At 44.5% G+C, this 17,334-nt stretch overlaps 1 protein-coding gene across 2 annotated transcripts in view; it reads right to left on the bottom strand.

Moving 5' to 3' along the window:
- The window catches only part of LOC138574636 (mucosa-associated lymphoid tissue lymphoma translocation protein 1-like), a 294,117-nt gene that overhangs the window by 148,502 nt on the left and 128,281 nt on the right, over nt 1-17,334 (bottom strand). Inside the window, exons 3-5 of one of the 2 annotated variants that reach the window (XM_069649421.1) lie at nt 15,296-15,462; nt 13,506-13,636; nt 12,526-12,676 (exon numbers count right to left, since the gene is read on the bottom strand). In XM_069649421.1, coding sequence (XP_069505522.1) covers nt 12,526-12,676; nt 13,506-13,636; nt 15,296-15,462 — 449 coding nt within the window. The remainder of the gene's footprint in view (nt 1-12,525; nt 12,677-13,505; nt 13,637-15,295; nt 15,463-17,334) is intronic. The other variant, XM_069649422.1, reaches the window with a different exon arrangement.

A 17,334-nucleotide genomic window follows, 5' to 3' on the forward strand; every position in this document is an offset into this window, starting at 1 on the left:
CTAGTAAATATTCCCACTGAATAAGAACCCTTTTTCCGTAAGCAAAATGGGACAGTACGCGGACTGTAATTAATTGTATAGGAGGGAGGCACAACATCCTTATTCCCTACGGGAGCCATGTTGAAAGTGATTACAGAGGATTTGTAAGGCACAAAGAGCCTATCTATTTGTTTTGCCATTGGTTTTATTATTTTCACTCTGTTAAATATGGAACAACCCACTGGTTCCATTACCACCTTTTCAAACTCATCTATGTTTGTTCCATCCAATTGACCAGTATCACTCTTATTCCACTGCCCGTAAAATAATGCACTCAATGATGCATAACATGCCGTATTGAGCAGTAATGGCTGCACATACTAACCCATTCCTTTTCCGCCATGCTGGGGAAAATGGGAGCAGACCCAGCAGTTGGACCTATTCAGAATAGTATGAGTCATATTCATAATCAAAAGCAATGTATTATTATCATACCCTCTTCTGTGTCTCACTTCTTGTGAGGAGAGAGTATAAGAGAGCACATGTACCGGGCTGCTTGTGGCAGGAGCATTGGTATCAGGCAAAAGAGAGCTTAAAGGATGCACAGTTTCCAGATACCAAAATATTGGGACCAATGTAATCAAGATACAAAGTGGTATCATAATTATTAGCATATTTTTTCCGAAACAAATTCTTCTAGGCACTCGTTTAGTCTCTATTTCTATAACTTCATCAGCGTTGGTGCAGGAGGGAGCAGGAGTAAGTATAGGCACTGTCTGCAATGTTTATCTCAGCAATGTTCATCACAAAAAACTTCTCCACAGCAGCGCTCGTTAAACAGCAAAGCGTTCAAGTAACAGCAAAGAGTTCAGGCCAGTTCAGGTTAGCCTGCTTAATAAATGATAGCAAGCTTATGTGATTTTGCACAGTACTCTAAGAAGGCCGGAGCAAGCATCAATTGTGTTGGTACCATATGCCTACCCGCTTGTCCCCACGGGCTCGCATTGGCCATTCACTTTCAAAAAGTAGCACCGGGAAACCACGTTTCAGAGCTTTCAATTTGATGCAGATTGATACAGCTCATAGGCTCCATTTCCCTAGGCCTCCGTTTCCCATCTCATATGGCAATAGAGGCAAAACAAACACGCAGATCATTTCCGGTTTTGAGAACGTAGGTTGTACCTTATGGCTCCAGGTACCGTATGATCAATGAACAATGCACTCTCATTTCCAGATGCAGGATCAGTGTCAGCCTGCGATGCAATGAGTGATGCTGCGGCAGTAGTCGGACAAGGCTGAGGCACCTTTGGTCTGTCAATCTTTGTTGCAATCTCACCAGGCCCTTTCTCTAGCTTAGGAAGCACTTCTGGCAGAGAACTGGCGATGGTATCTTTGTGATCAAGTGCAGCTGTTTCCTTTTCAGTGTTTGTATCAGGCAGCTCTTTCAAAGGGAACGGAATTCTTTTCGTATGCGTGGCATGGATCCATGACTTGCGCCCATCCACTCGGACTGCAGTCTGTGTTGCCAGGAGGACCTGATAAGGCCCCTTCCACAGCGGAGCAAGTGAAGGCTTTCTTTCAAAATTCTTGGTGAGGATCCAATCTCCAGGCTGCAGACAATGCCCTGGGCTGGTATATCTGCAGGAAGAGCCTCCTGCACCTGCTGATGAATTAAACGTGAGTTCTGAGTTAACAGTTTACAGTATGTAATGAGCAAAGGGTACTCCGTGTCTTGCAGTTTCTTAGGCTGTGGGGCGCTCTGAATATTTGATGGTCTCCCCATGACAATTTCATATGGGGAGAGTCCAGTCTTTGCCTGCACAGACGTTCGCTTGCACAACAAAGCTAACGGCAATGCATCAGGCCACTTCAACTGACTCCTTATGCATATTTTACTGAGCTTATTCTTCAAAATACCGTTTTGGCATTCCACAAGACCGGCACTCATCGGGTGCCTGCCCGAGTGGAATCTTTTATCAATCTGGAGGCCGGCCCAGACTGTAGTACCTCGCTGCAATAAAATGCGGCCCGTTATCTGACCTTATGACACGTGGCAAACCGAAATGAGAAAAATACTCTTTTAGCATGACTTTCGCTGTTCTCATTGCTGTACAGTCTTTTAGGGGATGGGCCTCCACCCATTTACTAAATGCACAGACCACTACAAGGATGTATTTGTAATTTCGACACCTTTCCATTTCTATAAAATCAAAATGGATCACTTCAAATGGCTTAGAGGGGGGGCCAAAACTACCCACTGGAGTTGCTGTTCCTTTTCCAATGTTATGTTGCAAACAAGTCATGCAGTTTTGAACCAGCCTGTCAGCAGTTTTCCTAATGTGTGGATTCTGCCATACTATGTCTAGATGTTGAATAATTTTCTTAGCACACATGTGTGTTGGGCTATGGGCCTTAGTGACCATCGCTGTTACATAGGCATTTGGCAATATTCATTTTTTATTCATTTTTGTCTACCCAGCAACCTTCTATATCTAATTCTGCTGGACCCTCAGACCATGCTTTTATTTCATCTGCAGTTGCTTCTGTTTGCATCTCTTTAACTGTGGCAATTCCATTTTCTACCATGTAGGGTATCTCTTTCAACTTCTCAATATACATTTTTGTGTGTAAATCAGTGGCAGTTTGTTTCGCAATTTTGTCTGCAAATGTGTTTCCCTTTCCAACATTACATGTTACCTTCTTATGCGCTTCGCATTTCATTATTGCTAATCATTTGGGAAGCGCAAGTGCGGACAACAATCTTACTATCAAGGTGCCATGTTGGATTTTAGTTCCGTGTGATGTCAGAAAACCCCTTTCAGCTCATAGTCAACCAAAATTGTGTACCACCCCAAATGCGTACTGACCGTCAGTATATATGTTTACATTCAAGTTTTCAGAAATTTCACATGCTCTGATTAACATTATTATCTCTGCAGCCTGTGCTGAGTTGTACGGTATTCGTTTGCTTTCTACAATACTCTTCAATGTAGTGATGGCATATGCAGCAGTTGATGTACCATCGGGTAGTTTAAAACAAGAACCGTCACAAAACAGTTCTCCATCTGGCTCTTTTTGTGGGGTATCTGTTAGATCAATTTTTCCTTTAGTTTCTTATTCAATGACCATTAAGCAATCACGCGGGAATTCTTTTTCACCCGCTTTTTCATTGGGAGGAGGCATTAACTCAGCCGCATTCAAAGCGCAACACCTCAAAATTTGAATATGCGGTGCAAATAGAACTATTTCACACCTCGTCAGCCTGGCTGATGTAAGGTGTTGCGTCTGCGTTCTATTTAAAAGAAGGTCTACTGCGTGGGGCACCATGACGGTTAAAGTGTGAACTAAAACCATACCCTTGGTTTGTTTTACTGACACGGCAGCCACAGCAACAGCTCGCAAACAGCGCGGAAAAGCGCATGCAACAGGATCCAGCATGGAAGAAAAATAACTGCATGTTCTATTTCTCCCTCCTAGTTCCTGGTTCAAGACAGCCAAAGCACAACCATTGTTTTCATGCACAAATAACTTAAAGCTCTTGTCATAATTTGGTGTGCCCAAAACTGGAGGTGAACACAATGCAGCTTTGAGCAGGTCAAATGCTTCTTGACATTCCATGCTCCATGCAAAGGGAGGGGAACATCCTTCCTTGTCAATGCCACTATTGGTTTCACAATCATGGCGATGTTCGCGATCTACTGCCTACACTATGAAGCGATGCCAATTAAAGCCCTGACTTCTTTCTGTGTTTTTGGCCTTGGCATATCAGAGATGCTTTCTATCCTTTCTTGTGTCAATCTTCTTCCCTCCTTCGAAAGGAGGTAGCCCAAATAGGCCACTTCCTTTCGACAATACTGGAATTTTTTTAACAAAGCTTTGTGTCCATTCGCTGCTAAATGTGTCAATAATGCAACTGTACTCTCTTTACAAATGTCTTCTGTATCTGCTGCAATCAGTAAATCATCAATATATTGTAACAATAGACAACCTGTTGGTAGCTCTAGCATGTCTAGTTGTTGTTTTAACGCTCTACTATAAATAAATACTCTGACTTTCAGTGTAACCCTGTGGAATTTGTGTGAATGTAAATGAACGCCCCCCTAGAGTAAAAGCAAATAATTATCTGCTATCTGGATGTACTGGAATACTGAAAAACACATTCTTCAAATCTACAACACTAAAGTATGATGCAGATGCTGGAATCAGTCAAAATTACATCCGGAACTAATGGAAATTGCGGGTCAACAACTTTATTCAATCCGCGCAAATCGATTATGAAACGGTACGGTATGTCATTTCCTCCTTTCTTATAAACTGGAAGAATTGGACTATTGCACGTGCTACCTGAAATCTCTTCAATTGCGTTTCTTTTAATTAAATCTGACATGATGCATTTCAATGCTTTCTCCGCTTCTGCCGAGATTTTATATTGTGGAATACGCAGCAATGTAATCCTTCTTTCAAGACCATTTTCACTGGCTCTTCTTTCAAACAACCAACATCGTTATCATTTACTGCCCATATACAAGTTGGTACTTTACTCAGTTCTGTCGGTAATGGTTTAGATTGTGATACAGGAGTTTTTTGTGGTGATATTGTCAAATATACTCCATCAGGAGAACAATGAATAACCGCATTCAATTCCTTCAACAAATTTAAACCAAACAAATTTTCACCGCTATTTTTTGTCAAAAGAAATGGGCAAGACTCAGTGAATGGACCTACTGTTATAGGAACTGACTGTGACACTGGACTAATTACTGGTGTACCTGCGAACCCTTCTGAGACATTATTTTGCCCTGACAGTGGTATATCTGGAACCTGGTGATGGTCAATTGAACATTTTTGTGCACCTGTGTCCACTAGAAAAGTGTGTTCCTCATTCCCAACCTTCATTTCTACATAGGGCACTTTCTGGTCTATGGTAATAGATACTGGTTCCAACCCGTATGTTCCCGGGCGACCTCTATTCTGCCTTCTCGGGAAAGTCCCATTCCAATTCTGTATCTACGGGCATTGTGCTCGCCAATGACCTTCTATTCTAAAATAGGCACATTGATTAATCCCTATCGGACCACCTTGCATGTTGGAGAAATGAGCTCTGGCTTGTGTGTTCCCGCCACCTCTATTATTGTTTGCTATTTGCTGCATTAACACCCTCGTTTTTAAATTCCCTTTGTCCCCTATTTCTTTCTCCTTCTCTGCATTTACTCTATTCTCATAATATTGGGCCATGTGTAATACTTCACTTTGCGATTTTGCTTGCCATGCACTTTCAGATGTCATTATTAAATTTTGAATTTTCGGTAACAGCCGTCGCACAAACTTATCAACAAACAACCTCTTCCCAGGTTCAGTACTCAAATCTTGGCCACTGAAATCTGCAAATACTTCTTCAAACCGATTAAAATAATCTGTTGCAGCTTCATCTATGCCCTATAAGCAAGCCGTTAATTTATCCCAAACATGACCAGCGGTGGTTTTTCCCCAGCTTTTCTCTCTGCATCAATTCTAGTCGAATTCTCCCATGTATCCCCAATATATCTGCGTCATTTATATTCCTAACCTGTTTCCATATGTCTACAGGAAGAATCACGGGAAACAATAGATCAATATCACTCATTGTAAAAACAGAGGAATTCAAAACAGACTCAATTTCCTTGTAGAATCCCGCCGGATTTTTCTTTAGATCAGGGATTGTCTGCTTAATATTATTTACCTCCTGTGTAGAAAAAGGGACATGCACAAAGTGCACTGTATAATGGGCCTCTATCGTTCGCGCTGGATTTCCACCATCGGCAGCAATTTCTACTTTCGGGACAAACGTGGGGGGCACTTCTCTCATAGGCTATTGCAAACCAGGTGATTCTACATCTGTTCGTTTGCTAAGCAATAAAGCTAAATCAAGAGAAAAGGCAGTCATTCCAGTTTCAGATGAAAATGCTCTTTTGTATATCGTCATCAAATCAGCGGGACAACATGCTTTCTTCTTCAAATACTCATCTTGCAAATACTCGACCATGACCTGCAATACCTTTCTCTGCATCTCTAGTGTATACTGACTAAACGTATCATGCACTTCTATTGGGGAAATGGTGACATCTGTAATCCATCTACGCGCCTGTTGCGTACAAATTCTCATATAACAGGTTTTAACAGTGTCAATTCTTCTAACAGGTTTTAACAGTGGCAAGATTCGTTGCTGACCCAATGACACAACCGGTTTAGCTTTTTTCATTATTTCTTCATTCAATTGATCAAGCTCATTTCTAAACACAAACAGCCGGCCTACATGTTCTTGTACCTCCGACGCATTATCCCGCAAACGAGAAAACATTGAGCTCACGCAACTCTTGCGATACCAATGTACCAGTCAACTTACTCCATTTTCCCACAAGATACTCTCCCATGCATTCTAACAATAATTGCTGTTCGCGAAGCCTTTTATAGTCACACATGGAATTCTGCACGGCTCCCTCATCGTCACTGTCAATATATGTTTCTGCTCAGGCTCTCAGCTGCTCCTTCCTGGCTTTGCTAACCGTACAATGAGTTACTCTAGTGCTTCCATGTGGCGCAGGCCTCACCTCTGTAGAACTGCCTGCCAAAGCAGCTGCTAATTCACGGTCTGACGGCAGTGGAAGAAATGATGTCACGGGCACAGGGGGAGATGGTGCAGATGGAACAACAGGAGTGGGGGGTGGCAAATGAGGTGGAGAAGCAATAAGGTCAATATTATTTTGAGGTCGTTCATTTCTTCGTTCATTCAAGATTTTGTTTATTAGTTCATCTGAAGTATGCAAATCTTGTTGTGGATATATTTTTTGTATGCCTAATTGGAAGGCCCTGTCAATTCTTCTAAGATCCTCTGTTTGTTGATGCTCATCAAGTTCTAGCGCTTTCTCTGTATTTGATTTATGTCTACGCTCATGCTTCTCTCTACTTCTCAGACGGAGAGTGGCTTCCTTCCTCCAATCTCTTATGACATTGAATGCTGCTGGGCGTGCTTTCTTGCATAGCAATACTGATTCTAAGTGTTCTATACGTGTCAATTCAAAACTCCCATCATTAGGCCACTGTAAGTCTGATGCATGTCTGGTCTGCCTATGCCAAATCGCATTAAACATTATTGCCCCTCCTCGATATTTCACATACATTTCAAACGCTGGCGCCCCTACGGGTGGCATGACCTGGCCAGTTTCTAAAGATTGTCTACAGCAGTGGAAAAATCTGACTAGGCAGGAAGACAATTTCCCAGGCATAATTAATCCTTACTCATTTCTTACCCTGGGCGTTTGATTTTGCAAGAGCAACTCTGAATATCAGGGCGTTTAAGAATCGGAGCACGACTCACCTGATCAATCAATTCATCACTCAAGACGCAATTCGTCCGTGCACAGACGCAACCAAGAATCGTCGTGACTGTGTATCTGGCTCAATATGCCTTGTTTCGGGACCCTCGCCTCGATGCTCTCTGGATGCTGCTCGTCGATCAGGGATCAGCTGTGTACAGATCTGCAAAGGAGTCTATCATCACGTCTACAGGGGCGCCCCAAACACCTTTCGATCCGGGCTCGACAACTTCGTCCTCGATACGTTTTTGCCTTCTTCAAACTTAACGTATACGATGGAGCAAAAGGGGGAGGGTCCCTATTCGGGCACCATTTTTGCTAGGCCGTAAAGACCCCAGGATATGGAAAGTAAGGCACAATCACCATATACTAGTGCTACGACAGACACGAGGTTCGATTTTCCAAGTAATATGGTTTATTTCAAAGTATACTCAGTCGGCCGACAGCGTCTAACGTCTCGCAATGTGTGTCACCCAGTCCTCGTGAGACGCAAGAGAGCGAGCATCGCTCAAGCGGAAACATATTTACAAACATGTAATCTTTGAAGGCAAATCAAACCGCCCATAATGTATCATCTAGTGCTAGGGCTCGGTGATTGACAATCATGACAAATATGACACATTATGACAAGTTTCTTATTCAGTCTAATTATACTTATTTTAGCAACAGTTGCAGAGACAGTTCTTTGTTATGGAGAACATAAAGCACTTGTTCAGCAAAGATATCATGTTCGTGAGATAGACACATTTCATAGTACGTTATCTACCCGTTTCAATTCATGAACTAGGCCTTCCAGGTTGCCCCTCTTTTTCCCCACTTAGCAAGCCCCGCCCACCTGGTGCCTTCGGGTGCCACTCTGTTTCCCTATGTAAGGAGCCCTCCAGCCTCTTTTCCTTTGCAGATGGGGAGCAGGTGCAAGTTGATCTAGATCACCTGGCCTAAGCCCAGCCCACCTGGCACCTTCCAGGTTGCCACTCTTTTTACCCACTTAGCAAGCCCTGACCACCTGGTGCCTTCCTGTTTGCCATTCTCTTTCCCTACTTAAGGAGCCCTGCAGCCTCTTTTCCTTTGCAGATGGGGAGCAGGTGCAAGTGGATCTAGGTCACCAGGCCTAAGCCCCGCCCACCTGGCACCTTCCAGGTTGCCACTCTTTTTCCCCACTTAGCAAGCCCCGCCCACCAAGTGCCTTCCTAGTTGCTGCTCTTTTTCCCTACTTAGGAGCCTTCCAGCTTCTTTTCCTTTGCAGATGGGGAGAGGTACAAGTGGATTTAGGTCACATGGCATAAGTAATGCCCACCTGCCACCTTCCAGGTTGCCGCTCTTTTCCCAACTTCGCAATCCCCGCCCACCTGGTGCCTTCCTGGTTGCCGCTCTTTTTCCTTTACTCAATGAGCCCTCCAGCCTCTTTTCCTTTGCAAATGGGGAGCAGGTGCAAGTGGATCTAGGTCACCTGGCCTAAGCCCCACCCACCTTCTTAGCCCTGCCTCTTCGTTCCTGCTCTTAACTCTTAGATCAAGGGCGTCTCTCGCCTGGGCGTCCGAAGCAAAGGGCAGACAAAGCAAAGGGCAGACAAAGCAAAGGGCAATTCCTGTTCGGACCCGTTTGGACCAGGAGGACCCAGGGTCTGACCCCCTGCCCAGACAGCAGGTAAACATGCACCAACATGTGTTTAATCCCTCTTTCCCCACAGGCCATCCCCACCCTCTCTGGTCCCCGCGTGATGTTCCCTTGTGCCCCCCACTCTTCTCGCACACATGTATTTCCTGTTTTGCTTAATTCTTCTATCCTGCTCCCCCCAGCCTCCTCCAGCCTACTTCTGCAGGAGTCTGTACTGATACATTCTGGATTCACCATCACTGTCTTGTGGCCAATGCTGCATTTGACTTTTATGGACTTCATTGATTCACAATGCATCACCCTTTCTCAACTCTCATGCTGGACTTCCTTTGCATCTTGTACTCATGGTGGCCCTGATTCATGCTGTTCCCATCTTCATCCTGTATCCTGGCTTGCAACATTATGTTTTACTACTGATTTCTGTAATTCTCTGCCCTCGCTCTCCCCTCTTGCTTCTCCACTCTTTTTGACTGCTTAGTCTCTGTTCTCTCCTCCTATCCCTTTCTCCCTTTTCCTATCTCCTCCCCTCCTCCCCTTACTTCTTCTTTGCACTTACTCTATCAGAATTGTCCCAGGACCTAGTATGATAGCAACCTCGTCTGTCTCCTCCCCCTCCCCTTACCGTTTCCCTCCTCCAGCACTATCTGAAATGTCGTCAGGCCTAGTACGATAGTCGCTTGTTTAGTTCCTCCCCTCCCTTTCTGCACCCCTCTCCCTCACCTTTTTTTTTCTCCAGCTATACCAGAAATGTCGTCAGGCCTAGTATGGTAGTCGCCTGTCTGTTTCCATTTCCTTCCCACTCTCCCCCTCCCTTCCTTATCTATGTCTTAGCTCTTGCACTATCTGAAATGTCGTCAGGCCTAGTACGATAGTTAATTTCACATCTTTACTGTTCATGTCCTGTAAGTATGTCATTGTATTTTCCCTTGTTCCCTGCCTTGTAGTGCTTTGAAACACATTGTGTATGGACGCTATATAAATGAACATCATATCATATCATTAAATGTGACACTGCCATCATGACACGGACCCCTCGATAAACATCCATGAACATCCATGAACTCCAGGCTGCCCTGCATAAGGGTGAAATAAGGGTGAAATAAATGCCTCACTTTCCCTAACCTAACAAGGATTTCCCTACCTATTAAACTAAGACTCAAGGAAACCCCTCTAAAAGGTTTCTGTCCCTCTCCTCACTTACATGCATAACAAAACATACAGGTATTAGATGGCTGCTCAAACTCAACAACATAATCATTATTTGCAAACACAGCTTTATAACCAAGGTTCCATGTAATATGGCCACTTCCCTATTCCCCAGGAATAAAGCTGGATTCTTAAATCAAGGTTCCAGTCAAGAAAGTTCTTTTCAGTACCCAAAGTTTGTTTGAAAGTGCAACACAAAGTTCTCTTCACTCCATAAGCTTTCCAATTGGATTCAATGCAACAACATGTTCTCTTCCAAGGTGACTGTTCAAAGAGTTCACAATTGTCTGCTTCAACAAAACCAAAATACTTTCTCCTTCCCATTCTTTGAATGTTCAATATTGTTCTCTTCATACGCAATAAGATTTTTTTTCAGGATGAGTTTTTATCACAGTTCAAATCATCACATTCTAGTGGACTTGCCACTTTCCACCATAACCTTCACCCACAGTGCAGTGCTTCAATGCCCTCTTCCTGGTTCACTAACCTACCAGGACTAACCACGAAAAAGTTCCTTTCCTGGTATACTCACCTGCCAGGATAACACTACTACTACCAGTACTCAGTGGTGAGGTCGACTTCAAACTTCATAAAGGTATTCAACCCTCAACAACATTGAGATGTATAACCTCTTTCAAAAGGACTTAATGCCCATTGATGCTATTTGTTCCTCTGACATGTTTGCCACATGCAATATATGTTGCTTTCCTCACCCCCTTGATAATGATTAAAAGGAGGGCTTCTTTCCTGCCAACTTTTGGGTTTCTTCTGCTCCACCAATTACCTACTGATTATATCTCTGATTTAGATTTCTTTCTCAAGGAATACGTGTTCCTTCTGATTATTATTATTGCCTCTCTTTGGCTTAGGCAATGCTGGTTCTCCTGATCAAGTATTGACCCTTTTTACTTTGGCAATGGTAGTTATAATTGTTTTCAAGTCTTGTACCCTTCCTTTGGCTAAGGCAATACTGGTTCTCTTGATCAATTATTGCCCTCTCTTTACTTTGGCAACAATGAATATAATCTACTCGTTCCACATTTCATTTAATGTAAGAATTATTCCAAATGTATTTTAATTCATTGGTTCGGTATTCAAAATGTCTATTCCCAGAAAGCGGTCTGTCACAGAGTGCCCCGGGGTCAGCTCGCATAGGCCCCCGGAGTCGCCTCGCATAGGCAAACTCACTGGTCTTCCTCTGCGTTTCCTTCTGACCCACTGCTAGTTCAACTTCTGCTTCCCGCATAAGGATTTAAAAGCCTGACCCTCCGGTCACACATCCAGTGCTCTCACCTTCTGTTTCCCGTGGGACAGTCAGCCTCCACACAGCTTCTCACTGAATGATCTCTGCACCTCAAGGCCACAACTCTCTGCTTCTGCTGCTCACACACTGATGAGTGCATCTACCACTACTGCTTCTGCCACCCCTGATCGGTTCCATGTCTTAAAATCGCAGCAAAAATGGCTGTGTATACAAAATATTGTGGCAAAAATGCTGTGGTTTTACCACCACAATCATGTAAAGGATGCAGGGGTCACCCCCGCAACCCCAGGTCCCATTATACCATTTAAGAGGAGCGGGGGACGCCCCCGCAACCCTTGCCCCCCTTAAATGGTATAATGGGGTACACCTTTACTGGGTCAAACCACTGCATTTTTGCCGTGATTATTTTTACCAGCAACATTTTTGCAGCGATTTTATTACCCCCTGATCTGTACCCCCTGATCTGCACCTGAGGAGGATGTAACTAATCATAATTCCCGCTCAGCTTTAGGTTTTCAGGAACGCTAGACTGCATACTGCAGTTCTGTGCCTCTGAGCCCTTCTTTCTTGTCCCAGTACCTATGGCATTATGGGACTTGAAGTCCCCAATGTTGTTATTCTTTTTTTCTTCAGATATTTTTGTTTTAACTTTACAAAACTCATTCTGTTGATAAGACAAATTTCTGGATAAAGGTTTCAAAGATAGTAATGGTTGGTTATTAATTTCAAAACTCAAACCAAAGGGAACATCACATCTCTCAGGAATAACGGTATTGATGTTCTGATCCTTACAAGTTCTATTCTTATGTGGGCCATAAGGGCTTTTATTATTAATATATTGGATGCCTTTGGGAAGGGAAGCCTTACACTGACAACAAACCATTATATATTCTGGCATCAGGGATATCTCATTCTCTGAAGAAGATGAGTACTGTGTATCTCCTAGCGGAGCCGTCCTATTCCCTTGGAGGCCTTCTCTTTCCATGTGATTCACCCAGCTACTAATATCGGCAGGGTTAGGATCGCGCAGCAGTTGCTTTCCCCTGGCCACCTGGGAGACTTTAGTCAGGGATTCTGTGAGGACTCTGCAGGATTCTTCACACCTACCTGTTTTAGGGCTGGTGGCCCGGGTGACGTGAAGCTGAGCCCACCTGGAGAAGGTGAAGTTGGCACCGTGGTGCACTCTGCAGATGTACCAGCCGCTGGCTTGCAAGGTGGCTGGTCTGAACACCAGCTCTGGGGAAGTAGCATGAGAAACCTGGGCGCAAAAATGAGAGACGTAGATATCAGTAAAGAAGCAAACCAGCGATCGGCAGCGACGGTCCATGGCACGGAACTGGTGCTTTTCTCTATGTTTCACTCTTAGATGCCTCAGCACTGGTGGCCTGAATATCGAGGCCAACCCTCATTCAATGCCACTTGATCCCTCTTCTGCACAAAGAAGGGGAAGTGCTATCAAGTTCTAAATCTAAGTGGAGAATTTATTATATCTAGATCACAATTCAACATTACACAGCCTGCACCCTATGACCCACATAAAGCCCCCTTTTGCAGGACTCCAACACACAGGTACCTTTCACAGGGTCAGCACGTATACTCTCTGCTACATGTTGTACTTGAAGGCCTCAGCATTACGTATGCAAAGAAATCCAATCATTCATTCATTTGACCAATGTTCCCATCAGAGAGACAGTCTAGTCGGTCAAGCCCTGAAGTGGATACTGTGGAGTTGAACATTGCACCATCTCCCTCCTCCCCCTGCTTTCCACTTCTGCAGACAATAAATAGATCAGTGGCCAATACTGATGATGATGGCTTGAAAGGCTCTGTGCATGTATGCGTGCCTGAACATGTCTTATAATGCAACAAATCCCACCAGAGATGCTCCAAACAGCCAAAACAAAAAGGCAAAGCATGAGAAGTGCTAGACCGTCCTTGGTCCAAACCAGGTCTCAGGGAAGAAAATAACGATGTGAGGTTGGAAAAGTGCACGGAACAACCTGTCCAGACAAGCCACTATGTGACTAACATGTATGCAGGTGAGCTTAGATGAGACTACTCACCTAAGCTTAGATGAGAGTACTCGCCTCTTGCTTTCCACAGAACCACTGGTAGCTGAGCCCAGGAGGCCCGACGGCCTGGCAGATAAGAGAAACGTTTTTTCCCTCCACTGCCATCTGCGACACCGGCTGGGCCAGAATGTGGATCCCCTCCTGCACTGTAGAGAGTAGAAAAGCTTGAGTAGACAGCATTACTGTGTACAGTTCACACTGATATAAGGTCAACTTGAAGCACGGCCCTCTCCTCCCCCCAGAACCCGAGAAAAGCCATCAGCATGGCACCATGCCATTGCTACCATATAGACCTGCTCATTCCCTGAGTCCACAATTCATGTGGTAAACCTACAGATGCAGAATATGATTGTTTTAACCAATGGGAGAAGAGGCACTGAAAACACAGTTTCAGCTGCCTGGGATCGGTGGAGAAAGTGCACATGGTTTCTCGATTGCACACAGTGCACTGAATCAGCTCTGGAATTGACCATTCAGCAAATGTGGTATTAATTAATGGTTCTGGCCTGAGATGATCGGCGACTGAGATCCTTCGAACTATATGCTGATCTTAGATTCTTGAATTGAACATGTTTCAAAACCCTGATCTTCTGAGCTCAAAATTAAAGAGTCAGAGGGACTTCAATTTTGAGCGCAGTGGGCTTTTGGAATGAGCCCAGCATTGAGCCTTCTTCTGAATCATGGGTAATTTTCACTGCATTAAACCTTGTCAGGAGTAGCTGGCCTTTCTGCTGGCATTATCAACTAAGGAGCCAACAGACGAGTAAGAGCAAGTAGTCATATACTAGACATTTGCAAGAAAATGACCACTAAGTGTAATGACAAAGTGTTTATGACGGGCTCTCATTGACTGCAAGATAGGAGATCTGTGACTCATTTCATCCAATGCTACGGAGCAAGTCATCAGCGCACCCTGAGCCGTGCTAACCCTTGGAGAGGATAGCAAAGGGTTGACATGCTAATACATTGATTGTACCATGTAGAAAGTTGTGCTGTAAGCGGTGGCAAGACAAGCGATCTCACTAAGAAAAGGATAGTGAATACATTTAGGAAAGAAGGGATGACGAAAGCAGCAGCAACTGAGTTACAAGACATTGGAAAAAAGCGTATTGTACCAGTAAAGAACAACGAGGAGACTAGAGAGTACATGTTTAATGATCCACCAGTGAAACCTAGGTCAATACTGCGAAAGTTGGGAATCCTTCCATGATTTATTTGGGTGAAGTGTAAAGTAAATTGGATTGAAGAATCCTAGGGATGGGGAGGAGTTGATGTTGTGGTGTTTTGTTTGTATGTGTGTATTTGTTGTGTGTGCGTTACAATGTGATTTGGGTATTGGGTGGGAATTTGGATGAGGGTTCATTGCTACATAGTTGATGTGTTTGTATTTGAAAGAATTGTTAGTTTGTTGTTACTTTTGTGATTCTCCCGAATATTATTATTGTTATATATGAAATTTAAATAAAGTTGAAAAAAAAAAAAGAAATGGTTCACCTGTGCAAGGGCGGAGGGTCACGACATGTGTTTCCTGAGTTCCTAAAGACTGGGGGGCTGCCACGGTGTATGTGGAGCCATTGAGTTGCAGAATACTGTAGCATATCTAGAACCTACTATTATAAACTACGAGTTCAGATAGGTCGCTCTTCAACATGACCAAATACATGGGCCTAAACAAGCAAATGAAAATCAACCATCAAGATCTTGCATTGGCACATTAAACATCATTCAAAGCCAGGCCGGTTAAAGGTCATCCAAGGGAAAAGCAGTGGAAAGTGGGCAAAAGGATGAAAGGATGAGGCATGTACCCAGGTCCTGCAGGAACCCAACTGCTTCCGCTTGTCCAATCCGGTCCAGGCAGCAGAGAAGGTAGTGGAGGCTGCAGGCTCGCTCCGACAGCAGCCACAGAAGGTACCGACTCGGACTCCCACCTGGCTCCAGGACCCTGAGAGAGCAGGTCTCCAGCTCCTCTTCACTGGGGGGCAGAGACAAATGAACAGGGCTAGATGGGCAGAGCACAGGCAGGCAGGCCATAGAGTAGCTTACACTGGAGGCAGGAGTGAGTCAAAGAAAGAGATGCAAGCTGTACTAGCAGCCCCCAGCCTCCCTCCTTTGACTTTCTTTACACGTCATCCTGGTATTACCCACTTTTGCCGCATTTTTTGCTGCTTTTTTTCAACCACACAAATACAGATGATACGTTTGAGTATGGTATATAGGAAGTGACGTGAGCGGTGGGGGACGGATGGTCTCCTCTCTGGTTGTTGTGGTAAAAAAGCATAAAAACCAACCAAAAGAACATTCGAATAAATCAAAACAAATTTGAAAATTGTTCATAGATCCGTTATCCTTCCTCCTCCTCGTAAATATGTCAAATCCCCCACCATGCACCTACATCAGGCAAAATAACCGGCTCCACCGCACGCCACCTCTCATCTTATGACCCAGCTATTCTCTAAATTCCCAGTCACCCTGAGAATTGCTCGGTCTCTGTGTGTCGTCTCCACCGCTATTAATTACATGTGTGTTCTTTGCCTGTTTTTTCTCTGTCACCCACTGCTCTATAGGTATCCTAAATACACCTGCCACGTGTCACCTCTCCTGTGGGACGGCAGTGTGCCTCTGTTCCATGCTCGTGTGTGGCTCTCCTGTGTCTTCCCTGAGTGTGGTCTCCTGCCGCTTCCGGTCTAGCAGGGACTTGGCCACTCCCCTCAGAACCTTTAATGGACATAATGTACACACGCATAATAGCACCTCCCAATTTCCCATATTTGGACTTCGATCCCTCCGAGGGCCTTCAACCTACAGCCCGTTGGGGCCATACCCATACCCATACAGAGAATGAATGTGGGTCTTTAGCAGGTGCACTGACATGCATGAACTGTATAGCTGAGCCCTTTTGTGCCATTTTGAAGGCATGGAGAGTACTACCTTCAGGGTGGCAGTTCACAGTGGGATGCGGGTGGTGAAGGCCAGGAACTGTGCCCTGTGTGCAGCAGTTAGTCACAGGGGCGCTACTGCGCGGTAACTTTCAGCGTAGCATTTTGACCCGCGGTCTGTGGCATGACACAGCTTAGCCCTGGGAACTTCTTTCAGAGTGTCAGTTTCGAGACTAAAACTGATCCTCTGTGTGCTGGATGACAGACGGGCCTGTGAAGCTGCACCTTCAGGATGTCAGCTTGCAGTATGGGCCTGTGATGCTCAAACTATAGGCCTGTGGCGCTCACAGTCTAAACAAGAACTGTTGCAGCGTAGGCCTCGTGGAGGTGGCTGTTAGTCATGTGTTGACTAGATATTGCCTGCATGGGCCATAAGTGATACAGGATCTTGAGTCATGAAAAAACAAATTGAGGGATGTTGAGGAAAAATGATTACTTGGCTTTGACCTGCCATGCAGAAGTCATCTCTCCTCAATCATACTTATATGTTACCTAACAAGCAGAGGGCATAACTCGGCTGTAAGTGGCTATATACTGCCACACAGAATCTGTGAGCTCAATTTAAAAGCGCATACCTTTCTAGTGCAAGCTCCAGTGGGCAGAGTTCAAAACAAAATGCACGATGGTTGGCCACAAGGTCTTACTTTCCCTTCCTACTACTCCCGCACTTAGACTAAGCTATGACGAAAATGTACAGCTCCACTGCAGTGAGTTACCACACGCACACACATAGCACTGCTGCGCATTTCATTAGATGTATTTAATATAGCATTAGAACTGGAAAAATAAGTAATTAAAAGTGCTTCAAAGGCCCTTTTTTTGCTGGCACATAAATCTAGTAAACACCTCTGGATGGCAGTGTGGTGCGATATTTATTTGCATGGAAACGAGTTTTTAGGTAGAAATAT

This window comes from Ambystoma mexicanum, chromosome 1p (assembly GCF_040938575.1).
Source record: "Ambystoma mexicanum isolate Mex_15411 chromosome 1p, UKY_AmexF1_1, whole genome shotgun sequence".
Classification (NCBI taxonomy): domain Eukaryota; kingdom Metazoa; phylum Chordata; class Amphibia; order Caudata; family Ambystomatidae; genus Ambystoma; species Ambystoma mexicanum.